The 13,243-nt window shown below is 42.2% G+C and overlaps 1 protein-coding gene across 1 annotated transcript; it reads left to right on the top strand.

The window, feature by feature from the left end:
• The first annotated feature begins 12,095 nt into the window (after window positions 1–12,095).
• On the top strand, window positions 12,096–13,019 carry LOC134954093 (olfactory receptor 6M1-like). The gene has a single exon (XM_063938671.1). The coding sequence runs from the start codon at window positions 12,096–12,098 to the stop codon at window positions 13,017–13,019; it is 924 nt and encodes a 307-aa protein (XP_063794741.1).
• Window positions 13,020–13,243: the final 224 nt, after the last annotated feature.

The following is a 13,243-nucleotide window of genomic DNA, read 5'->3' as shown; positions in this document are numbered from 1 at the left end:
AGATCCAGCCAGCCAGGCTGTGGTAAGTGGATGAAAAGATAACAAGAGAGAGCGAGAGAGAGAGAGAGAGAGGGAGGATGTGTGTGTGTGTGTATCTGTGTGTGTGGACATAGGGCCTAATTCAGCATAAATTGTTAAACTGAGAAATTGCAGTTGTCTGCAAGTAGAAAGGTGCCTCCCTGACAGAAAGAAATAATTTACTAATGCATTGCAGATCGCTATACACTCGCAGATGCATATGCTAAATTCCCGGCCAACGAAGAGTCTTTGCCATCTGAGCAAATGTTTGTAGGTCTGAGGCTGCCACTAATCTGCCACTGAGAAATGCTGGAAGTGGTCTGTGCTGACATCAGAGACCCTCCAAAAAACACCTGGGCACACCTGTGTTTTTACTGACACATCCAGAAAATGACACTCACTATTTAGGGTCTTCTGCTGCATACCCTCCAACTGTACCTTTTGGCAGGTACAGTACCTTTTTTATGGTTTGTACTGATTTTTGGCTCCCCAAGCTTCCATTGAAGGTATAGGAAAAAAGGCGTGACCACGTCACTTTACCCGTGGCCATGCCCCCTTTTCAAATTTGTACTGATTTTTATATGTAAATTGTTGGAGGGTATGCTGCTGCTGTATAGTGAGCTCTCTGTCTCCCATGCTGCTGGCTGGACTGGCATTGTGTAGAGTGCCATGTAGCCCCATCTCCTTTCAGCTAACTTTTATTTTCTTGCTCAGCACTGTTGCGATGATCAAAGGCAGCAGGGGGGAGGCTGGGGAGTGTCGAAGTCAGAAAAAGAAGACAATACAAACCACACACAGAGTGGCGCTTCACCATGCTTCTTTACTGTACATCATGCATGGAGTTGCATGGCGTGCATGTTGCAGCGTGGTGGGTGTATATACAGTAAAAGGTGCAATCACTGAGAAACACCATAAAGACGCACACAGACACATATTTCATACAACACATAAATTACACATAGACAAAACATGTCCAGCACCAGACATTATATCGTATTTATACTGTATAATAGAGTGATAAAACAGATATAAATGTATTATTGGGATGGAACAAGTTTATTATACCATGTTTAGTGTCAAAATGGTCAGGAGAAGGGTGGTCATTCCGAGTTGTTCGCTCGCTGCTATTTTTATCAGGATTGCTAATAGGCTAAAATCCGGCAGTTCTGCGCATGCGTATGCACAGCAGGGCACACGCGCTAAGCAGTTTTACACAAAACTATGCTATTTTTCTAACGGGCGAACAAAGCTTTTCAATCGCTCTGCTGATCGCAGTGTGATTGACAGGAAGTGGGTGTTTCTGGGCGGAAACTGGTCGTTTTCAGGGAGTGTGCTAAAAAACGCAGGCGTGCCAGGTAAAAACGTAGGAGTGGCTGGAGAAACGGGGGAGTGGCTGGCCGGACGCTGGACGTGTTTGTGATGTCAAACAAGGAACTAAATGGACTGAGGTGATCGCAATCTAGGAGTAGGTCTGGAGCTACTCAGCAACTGCAAGGAAATAATAGCAGAATTGCTAATCTTTCATGGGCAATTCTGCTATGATTGTCACAACTGAGGGCTGGTGCTGACCAGGGGGAAGCCTCAGTTGTAGGGGCTGAGGTATATGTGTACCTGGGAGGCAGTACAGGGTTCTTGGACATGCAGGGAACCTTTAGAACAAATGCCCGAAGGCGTGACCACGACAACAAGGGAAAGTTCAAAGGTTTTATTAAACACAGTTCAGAGGAATACTGATGACTTGGTACTGGTAATAGGAAACACAGTTCAGAGAAATACTTGGGATCGATGACAGAACACCGATGGTGACTTGGAATCGATGACAGAACACTGATGGTTACTTTGGGATCGTTGGTAAGCTTTGAGTGAAGCTGGGGTTCGCAGATAGAAGTGCACTATTGTACTTAGAAGCACAGGTGAAGCATGAAGTGATGCTGGGGATCGCTGGAGAAGAAGCTGGATAATGGCTGCTGGGAAGCCGGAGTTCAGACACAGGTGAATCAGGGTAGACTGTAGAGGGTTAATCACTGGAGTGTCGGGTTACACTGCAGAGTATAATCACCAGGGAGTCAGGCTGTACTGCAGAGAAAGTCCATGGGAGAACTGCACACTGGAATCACTGAAGACTATTGAAGCACTGACATCTTTCCACCCCAGGAACAGGATATTTATACCTGCTGGGAAGCAGGGATTGGCTGGCTGATTAACCAGAGACCAGAGTGCAGCTGCTGTGTAATCAGGCTGAGAGCAGAGTGCAGCTGATAGGCTGAAAGGTAACATGTGATTAGGAAAACATGGCTGCGCCCATGGTAGCTTTTGGAGGGAAAGATTGTTTGTAACTTGAATGTGAGCTTTAACCATGAAGCTGCCAGAATCGCAGTAAAGAGATTTGAGACAATGAGATGCAGAGTGTTGCACACAGACAGTGCAGATGGAATCCAGGCTTGGAACACTGGGACAGTCTCAGGAGGCATTTGGAAGGTAAATACTGATAAGGAATTACCTAGATCGTGACAGCACGCCCTCCTTTTGGAGGCTGATCCGGACAGACGGATGGGACCGGATTGGGTCCAGAAAAGCTTGAACCGGCTGGGACCGGAGGAGTCTTCGGATTGACGGTTGAATCAGCTGGAACTGAAGGAGTCTCTGGACCTACGGATGGAACCGGATTGGGTCCAGAGATATCGGAATCGGCTGGAACCTAAGGAATCTTCAGACAGATGATGGAACCGGATTGAGTCTAAAGACAGTTGAATCAGCTGGAACTGAAGGAGTCAGAATCCGGTTAGAACCGGAATGAGTGGTATCCGAGTGTTCAGTTAGACCATCCTGGACCTGGTCCATGCTGGATGCCAACAGGGTGGTGCTCTCTGAAGACGGCAAACAGGAGTTCATAACTGCATCTGTAGCACAAAAATTTTCATCTGGGAACTTGGCTCTGGATACTTCCCTTGGGACTGAAACTTTGGTGACCCCTCCTGGGGTTGATGAATCAGACACCTCTCTCAGGGTTGTTTTCTCCAGCACCCCTCCTGGGGTTGACAGATCAGAAACTCCTTTTTGAGAAGACTCATATGCCCCTACTAGAGCTTGAACATTGGATACCCCTTCTTGGGCTGTAGACACAGACGCCCCTTCTTGGGCTGTAGACACAGACGCCCCTTCTTGGGCTGAGTAAAGAGCTTCATCATTCCAGGAAAGTTCGGACGCTAGGATCTGGTACTGTACCAGATATTTACCGACTGTTCGTGTCCCCTGACGTAGCCGGAGGATATCAGAGGAGGCAGAGGTCACACGACCTGGTTCATCAAAGATGCGCCTGAAGGTTGCCACGAAATCTGCATATGAAGAGAGCAGGGCATCAGACTTCTCCCATAGAGGTGATACCCAATCGAGGGCGGAGCCACTGAGGAGAGAGACGATGTAAGCAACCTTGGTGCGGTCAGTTGGGAAACTGCCAGGCTGTAACTCAAAATATATCTCACACTGATTTAGGAAACCACGACAGGCTTTTGGGGAACCATCAAACTTGGCAGGTGTCGGTAAATGGAGACAAGGAGCAGAAATGGGAATGGTGGGTGGGGATACCACTAAAGGTACTGCATTCGGCACACTGGACGCCCCTGAACCACGGAGGGTTACTTGTATTCCATCCAGCCGAGAGGAGAGGTCCTGGAGACAGCGGATCACATGGCCCTGTGCAGTCTCCTGATGTACAAGGCAGGCTGCAAGTTCTTGCATCGGCCTGGTCGCTTGGACCTGGCCTCCGGACGGATCCAATAGGTCAGTGCTTACTGTCACAACTGAGGGCTGGTGCTGACCAGGGGGAAGCCTCAGTTGTAGGGGCTGAGGTATATGTGTACCTGGGAGGCAGTACAGGGTTCTTGGACATGCAGGGAACCTTTAGAACAAATGCCCGAAGGCGTGACCACGACAACAAGGGAAAGTTCAAAGGTTTTATTAAACACAGTTCAGAGGAATACTGATGACTTGGTACTGGTAATAGGAAACACAGTTCAGAGAAATACTTGGGATCGATGACAGAACACCGATGGTGACTTGGAATCGATGACAGAACACTGATGGTTACTTTGGAATCGTTGGTAAGCTTTGAGTGAAGCTGGGGTTCGCAGATAGAAGTGCACTATTGTACTTAGAAGTACAGGTGAAGCATGAAGTGATGCTGGCGATCGCTGGAGAAGAAGCTGGATAATGGCTGCTGGGAAGCCGGAGTTCAGACACAGGTGAATCAGGGTAGACTGTAGAGGGTTAATCACTGGAGTGTCGGGTTACACTGCAGAGTATAATCACCAGGGAGTCAGGCTGTACTGCAGAGAAAGTCCATGGGAGAACTGCACACTGGAATCACTGAAGACAATTGAAGCACTGACATCTTTCCACCCCAGGAACAGGATATTTATAACTGCTGGGAAGCAGGGATTGGCTGGCTGATTAACCAGAGACCAGAGTGCAGCTGCTGTGTAATCAGGCTGAGAGCAGAGTGCAGCTGATAGGCTGAAAGGTAACATGTGATTAGGAAAACATGGCTGCGCCCATGGTAGCTTTTGGAGGGAAAGATTGTTTGTAACTTGAATGTGAGCTTTAACCATGAAGCTGCCAGAATCGCAGTAAAGAGATTTGAGACAATGAGATGCAGAGAGCTGCACACAGACAGTGCAGATGGAATCCAGGCTTGGAACACTGGGACAATCTCAGGAGGCATTTGGAAGGTAAATACTGATAAGGAATTACCTAGATCGTGACAATGATAAGATACACTCCCAGAGGGCGGCGGCTTTGCGTTTGCATTTCTGCTAAAAGTAGCTAGCGAGCGAACAACTCAGAATGAGGGCCGATGTGTGGATTAATTTGATAGCCATGGGTAAATTGTAGCACATTGCAACGATTAGTTATGATCAAATGTATGAATATAAAGTCACATTCTACGAGAAAAAAGGACTTCCTGAGACTTGAAACTGGACATTGCTTACATATGAACTGACCAATAACACACAAGGAATGAGAAACCTCCCTATCCTGGGCCAATGGAAGGAGACTGAAACCAACAACCTGTTCACTCTCACTGTTTGATATATGCAGTTTTCTAAGGCATAGTTAGTAAGTTGCTGTGGGGAAGATATGCTGAGTCTATCTACAGAGGACTGTTCTATGGGATAGGGTAATGTATGCCTTGCTGTAACTGATTCTTTTGTAACTGTAATCCTGTACCACTTACCTAGGCTTATACATGTTATACTGAATGATATACTGTACTTATGTTATTTTGTATGCTTAACTTTTAATATCAAATACATATATATATATATATATGAGCGTTGGACCTCAGTATACCATGGGGGTCATTCCGAGTTGTTCGCTCGCAAGCGGATTTTAGCAGATTTGCTCATGCTAAGCCGCCGCCTACTGGGAGTGAATCTTAGCATCTTAAGATAGCGAACGATGTAATCGCAATATTGCGATTACACACCTCGTAGCAGTTTCTGAGTAGCTCCAGACTTACTCGGCATCTGCGATCATTTCACTGCTTGTCGTTCCTGGTTTGACGTCACAAACACACCCAGCGTTCGCCCAGACACTCCTCCGTTTCTCCAGCCACTCCCGCGTTTTTTCCGGAAACGGTAGCGTTTTTTCCCACACGCCCATAAAACGGCCTGTTTCCGCCCACTAACACTCATTTCCTGTCAATCACATTACGATCGCCAGAACGATGAAAAAGCCGTGAGTAAAATTCCTAACTGCATAGCAAATTTACTTGGCGCAGTCGCAGTGCGGACATTGCGCATGCGCATTAAGCGGAAAATCGCTGCGATGCGAAGATTTTTAACGAGCGAACAACTCGGAATGACCCCCCATGTGTGCGGCTATTTGCTTTCTCTTAAGGGACATAGTGCTGCGACGTTCAGTGCACTATTATCATATATGGTAATAGGATGCACCTTCCGTCCGCAGTATATATTAACGCTGGTATTTAAATGGTTATTTGAAATAATGGAAATTCAAAGGAGACAGCTTGTTCCCTGTGCCCCCTCTTTATCCGGCTCTGCCAGGGCGGGCACAACATGTAACTGCATAGAAGAAACTGAAAGTAAACTACAGCTACTGCAGCAAGGGCTGCTGGGAGCTGTAGTTTATTTTCAGTTTCATTACAGCAATGCTTTGTGCCCGGCTCATTAGGCAGCCACAGCAGCTAGGAGTCTGGAGCTTGTGCTCCATTGGCTCTAAGGGACCGATGAGCATAGGAAGGGGGGTGTTAGGGGGATTAAACTGATCATGACAGCACTCCCTCCAATCTGGCGCCCAGGTCACATGCCTCCCTAGCCACCACCCCTTGTTACAGCCATGGGCAGATATAACATGTGCAGAGAGAGTTAGATTTGGGTGGAATATTTTGTTTCTGTGCAGGGTAAATACTAGCTGCTTTATTTTTGCACTGCAATTTAGATTTCAGTTTACGCACACCCCTCCGAAATCTAACTCTCTCTGTACATGTTATATCTGCCTCACCTGCAGTGCACATGGTTTTGCCCATTAGAGAAAGATTTTGCTTTTGCCATCAACCCTGTTTTAGGCCCATTATCACAGAATTGTCCCTGGCTGTAGTGTATGGGCGACGACACCTGCAGCTGTGGAAATCAAAAGCTGCATGTGTCGGAACAGTCAGTGATGCTGACCATTCATACATTGCACCCTCATATCGGTATGCTATCTTTTATCTCACTGAGCCCACACTGCCAGAGTAATACATGGGGGAGAAGCAATATTAGAATATTAGTGCGCATAATGTGCACTGAAACCACTTCTCCCCCATAACTATGGATCGTACATATACCCCTATGTGTATAAGCAGTGCTATTACTAGAGGTAACGTGTATAAGCTGCACCACTATGTGTATAAGTCATGACTAACTGGCGCCACTACTGGGGGGCATTATGTTTATTAGCGATGCCACAACTGAGCATCATGTTTAAGCGACACCACTACTGAGAACATTATGTATAAGTAGCGCCTCTACCGGGGGCATTATGTGTATAAGCTGTACCACTACTGGGGGCATTATGTATAAGCAGTGCCACTACTGGGAGCATTATGTTTAAGTGGCACTACTACTGAGGCCATTATATGTATAAGCAGCAACACTGCTGGGGGCATTATTTATAAATGGCGTTACTACTGGGGGTATTGTGTGAATAAGCAGCACTAGTACGTGCAATGTAATGTGAATAAGACTGTGCTAATTTGTGACGTAATATGAAATGGGGGATACTATTGTATGGCCATGCACCTTCCCTGTGAGACTACATCCCTTTTTTCTGACACACCACAAACATGCTGCCCTCTTTGAACAGCTGGAGAGAGGCCACAAAAGCAGCTTTGTCAACACTTACACCATACATATACTTCTGCATCCTGCTTTGACTGTGCCGGGCCAGGAGGAGTAAGTGCAGCTCACCATCTTGCCACACATGTGCTACATATCATGCTGTGGGTATTATGTATAAGGGGCATTACTACTATAGGCATTATGTGTATAAGCGCCACTACTACTGTGGGCTTTATGTGTATAAGCACCACTACTACTGGGAGCATTATGTGTATAAGCAGCACTATTACTGGGGGAATTTTGTGTTTAAGTGGCACTACTACAATGGGCATTATGTGTATAAGCATCACTTCTACTGGAGGCATTATGTGATAAGGGGTTTTACAACTGGGGCATTATGCATATAAGTGGCACTACTACTGGGGGCATTATGTTTATAAGTGGCACTACTACTGGGGGCATTATGTATATTAATTGCACTACTAATGGGAGCATTATGTATAAATGGCACTACTAATGGGAGCATTATGTATAAGCAGCAGTCCTACTGTGGGCATTATGTGTATAAGCGGCACTCCTACTGTGGGCATTATGTGTATAAGTGGCACTCCTACTTTGGGCATTATTTGTATAAGCAGCACTACAACAGGAAGCATTATGTGTATAAGTGGCGCTACTACTGGGGTCATTATGTGTATAAGTGGTACTACTACTGGGGGGCATTATGTGTATAAGCAGCACTCTTACTGTGGGCATTATGTGTATAAGCACCACTCCTACTGTGGGCATTATGTGTATAAGCTGCGCTACTACTGGGGGAATTATGTGTATAAGTGGCACTACTACTGGGGGCATTATTTGTAAAAACAGCACTAGTACATACAATGTAATGTGAATAAGATTGTGCTACTTTGTGATGTAATGTGAAATTGGTGATACTATTGTATGGCCATGCCCCTTCCCTGTGACACCACACCCCTTTTTATGACACGCCACCGGCACGCTGCCCTCTTTGAACATCTGGAGAGAGGCCACAAGAGCATCTTCGTCAACACTTACACCATACATCTACCGCTACATCCATCTTTGACTGTGCCTGGCCAGGAGGAGTAAGTGCAGCTCACCATCTTGCCACATACGTATTACATATCGCGCTGCCCTGCAATCTTTCCGGCAGCAACACCAGACCAGCCAAAGATGGGTAAAATCCACACCGGAGGCCCTTTTTAAAACACCAGACCAGCCAAAGACTGGTTAAATTTAAACTGAGGGCCTTGAATGGAAATACCCTTTTAACTAAGGAACATAAAGTGGATGCTTCTGATATATATTTTTATTTTTACCCTTTCATATATAGTAATATATTTTTTCTACTTACCAAAGAACTTTTTCATCTTATTGGAGGATCATATAGGATTGCATGCCACCCCTCTCTGTCCCTCATCCCTCTCTCTCTCCCATCTCTCCCTCACCCCTCTGTCCCATCTCTCCTCTCTCCTATCTCTCCCCTCTCTCTCTCCCATCTTTCCCTCACCCCTCTCTTTGTCCCATCTCTATCTTATCTCTTACTCTCTCTCTCTCTCTCTCTCTCTCTCTCTCTTCTCTCTCTTCTCTCTCCCTCTCTCCCCCATGGGGTAGCGTAATGTTAGTGAGCAGTTACTACTGTGCAGTATAATGAGAATAAGGTTGCACTACTATGTGGTGTAGTTTGAATTTGTTTGTTACATTTTTTGATTTCTATTTTAATTATATTTCATTTTTAATTTTATTTTAATTTGCAAAATCAAAATTTGCAAAAATCTCAAAAAACTTTTTTCACGTTGTAATTATATGGTATTGTTTGTAGAATTTTGAGGGAAAAAAATTATTTATTCAACTTTGGAATAAGGCTGTAACTAACAAAATGTGGAAAAAGTGAAGCACTGTGAATTCTTTCCAGATGCACTGTATGTAGGGGAGGGGATAGACATTGTATGTTATTACAACGAGAATGCGAATGGATATATAGACTCAATTCCACCACTCTATCAGGCTTAAATGAAGAACTCATAATGACTCCTTTTCTTTGAAGTTTTCCACATTTACCTTCACTAATGGAGCTACATATGTTTTTGATGCTGAATATGGTATTCTGAATTTGTCCCTAATATGAGATATAATATACTTGGTAGCGATTTTCCAATTGATGATTCTCTAATAGATGCTGCTACAGTATTTGATGTGAATTGTGTACATTTTGATGTTTTCTCATTTGTTTGTCTAATGTTTACTTGATACATTTCTATTTGTCACTTAGGATAACTATTTTGTAATTATAGTGCTGTGTGTTGCTTAGCAACCAGCCGGTAATCAGATTTGACCAAAACCTGAGCTTTGTTATGACAAAAGGAGATGTAATTGCTAATTTTTGCTATAAATGTTTTTGCTGTGTAAATTTGTATTTTTTTTTATTAGTGTACCTGTAACACTGTTTATGTGCCACCCTCACATGTGATTCGCCTTGGGTGCATAACCTTAGTGTGTTACCGCTTGGCTACGAGCGGAGGTGTGTTTCCTGCCGGCTGGATGTTGACAGCCGCGGTCCCACGATGTCACTTCCGATACGGCGGAACTCACTTCAGTTCCACCGGCAATGGGGATGACTGACTTTGGTTCTACCTGGCGTAATGCACGTGGATGGGGACACTGTGCAACACTTGTGGGCTATGTCTTTTTCAGGTGGGAGTTATTTCTACTAATTATTATGCTATATAAGGTCTTATTATGGTACATTTGAATGTGGCTGACCCCATGATGAAGGTGTTGTAACCAAAATGGGCCGTAGGGATGGCCATGTACCTACTTATGAACTACATCCACTGAATTTGTATGAGTATTAAAATTATCTGTGCTAAAGGCCTAAATATGCTAATTTTGCATTATAACTGTTTCTTCTATTATTCTACTTGGAGGTGTGCTGGTCTCCTTGTGTTTGTCCTTTGCGGACTTGGCAAGGTATGGACTGTATATATATATATATATATATATAATACAAAAATATCCTTATCTTGCGCTCGCAGAACCAGCAGCACTACAGGCGAGACCTCCGTTGCCAGATCTCAGACAAACATAAGATAGAAAACACAAATCCTGAGCGCGCTCTGTTTGATGTATAGATATAGCAGAAGTCCTTCCAAGTAGGTGTATCTTATACTATGGATAATTGGATTTCTTGGGTTCCTGCAGTGGATAACCCCTCACCAGAAAGTCACCCAAACAAATGGCCCAAGGCCAATTAGAATAAAATATTTAATACAAAAAGAATTCATAAAAGTCTTTGACATGAGAATTTTTTTTACAACAGGTTATACATGGATTTTGATAACTCTGACAGCAGAATCCAGTAGGTAGATGTAAACACTCCCTCACCTTAGCAAGGTGTGCGCTTGGCGAAGGGAGTAATTTTCCTAACTGGAATACTGACTAATGACTGATATCAGTCATTAGTCAGTATTCCAGTTAGGAAAATTACTCCCTTCGCCAAGCGCACACCTTGCTAAGGTGAGGGAGTGTTTACATCTACCTACTGGATTCTGCTGTCAGAGTTATCAAAATCCATGTATAACCTGTTGTAAAAAAAAAACTCATGTCAAAGACTTTTATGAATTCTTTTTGTATTAAATATTTTATTCTAATTGGCCTTGGGCCATTTGTTTGGGTGACTTTCTGGTGAGGGGTTATCCACTGCAGGAACCCAAGAAATCCAATTATCCATAGTATAAGATACACCTACTTGGAAGGACTTCTGCTATATCTATACATCAAACAGAGCGCGCTCAGGATTTGTGTTTTTTTATATATATATATATATATATATACAGGTTGAGTATCCCATATCCAAATATTCCGAAATACGGAATATTCCGAAATACGGACTTTTTTGAGTGAGAGTGAGATAGTGAAACCTTTGTTTTTTGATGGCTCAAGGTACACAAACTTTGTTTAATACACAAAGTTATTAAAAATATTGTATTAAATGACCTTCAGGCTGTGTGTATAAGGTGTATATGAAACATAAATGAATTGTGTGAATGTACACACACTTTGTTTAATGCACAAAGTTATAAAAAATATTGGCCATAATTAGCTTCAGGCTGTGTGTATAAGGTGTATATAAAACATAAATGCATTCTGTGCTTAGACTTCGGTCCCATCACCATGATATCTCATTATGGTATGCAATTATTCCAAAATACGGAAAAATCCCATATCCAAAATACCTCTGGTCCCAAGCATTTTGGATAAGGGATACTCAACCTGTATATATTAGTATTATTGGTTATTCAAACATGTCTGTAGTGGCACAATTATCAATCTTCTAACAAGCTAATTCTGCAGGTTATTAATAAAATAAATATAGCTTTGCCACCTGAATTATAATTATCAGAGCATTTAGGGAAAAAGTCTCTTGGGCAATCAAATATTAAATATTTTCTATAAAGCAAGAATACTGTAAAACGCTGTAATTTTTTTCATTGCTACTGTCACATGAGTTGTTCTTCTATAGATATACTTCTATAGCAAAATACTGTACCTCATAAGAAATGGAGAATGACAAGAATTGAAACAGATGAAAGGTGTTATATTGTAGCTTCTAATTATCATTGCATTTTTGTCTATGATATGTAACCATGTGTAATGGATCTAAGTGTTTCAATAAATTTTAGCGTGCTTTTAATAATTAGAATTTTTGTTGAAATGGAAAACCACAGCATTGTCAATGAGTTTGTCTTTACTGCTTTCCCCAAAAGTTTTGGTTTAGAAATATTATTTTTTATTTTGTTTCTAATACTCTACATTATTATAATTTTGGGTAATGTCATTATAATAATTTTAACATTGTGGGATACACATCTTCAATTACCAATGTATTTTTTCCTTGGTAACATTTCGTTTCTTGAAATGAGTATTTCAACTGTAGTGATACCCAACCTTTTGGTTATATTACTGTCATATAGAAAGACCATATCATTTGTAGGTTGCTTTGTCCAATGCTATTTATACTTTGCTTTAGGAACAACAGATTTTATATTATTAGCAGTAATGTCCTTTGACCGTTATGTAGCTATCTGCAATCCCTTACAATATGTAGTGATTATGAACTGGAACACAAGTTTCTATTTGGCTCTTGCATCTTGGATGGGAGGATTTCTCATTGTACTAACTCCTGCTGTTATCAAAGCAATGTTGCCATACTGTAAATCAAATGAAATTAATCATTTTTTCTGTGACTCTTTTAATATGATGAAACTTGTCTGTATTGACACTACACTTCTTCAACTATTTGATTTCTTCATGTATTCTTTAGTGATTGTGGGTTCTTTGAGTATAACTATTTGGAGTTACACAATCATAGCAATAACAATCTATAGAATACCATCTGTTACTGGACGCCACAAAGCCTTCTCCACTTGTGTTTCTCACCTTTTTCTTGTAAGCCTCGGCTACGGTGGAACAATTTTTATATATGTTATTCCAAAGGGAATCTACTATTTAAAATTAAATAAATTCATTAGTTTAATAACAATATTTGTCACTCCTATTCTAAGCCCATTTATTTTTAGTCTACGAAACCAAGCTGTACAAAATGCATTTATGAATATATACTTTAAGGTAAAATAAAATGTTTTATTTAATTTATGCGCACATAAAACATTTTTTTTCTTTTCTGAGTTGATGCTCGTGTATATAGCAGTTGGGATTTTTTGTTACTTTCAAAATGAATTATACAGGTATTATTATTCTGACCATTTTATTCTGAACAGTGTGATGTTTTTAATTAATGCCCTTCTCACTATTTCCTGGTTCCATAAAAATATAATATTTTTTTAATAAACTGGTGATGC

This window comes from Pseudophryne corroboree, chromosome 1 (genome assembly GCF_028390025.1).
Source record: "Pseudophryne corroboree isolate aPseCor3 chromosome 1, aPseCor3.hap2, whole genome shotgun sequence".
Taxonomy (NCBI): Eukaryota; Metazoa; Chordata; class Amphibia; order Anura; family Myobatrachidae; genus Pseudophryne; species Pseudophryne corroboree.
Note: the sequence above shows the minus strand (reverse complement) of the source record. Positions and strands in the feature narration are given on the sequence as shown.

Bases quoted from the DNA above. Each gene is read 5' to 3' on its own strand.
- LOC134954093 (XM_063938671.1), top strand. From the start codon at position 12,096: ATGGAAAACCACAGCATTGTCAATGAGTTTGTCTTTACTGCTTTCCCC.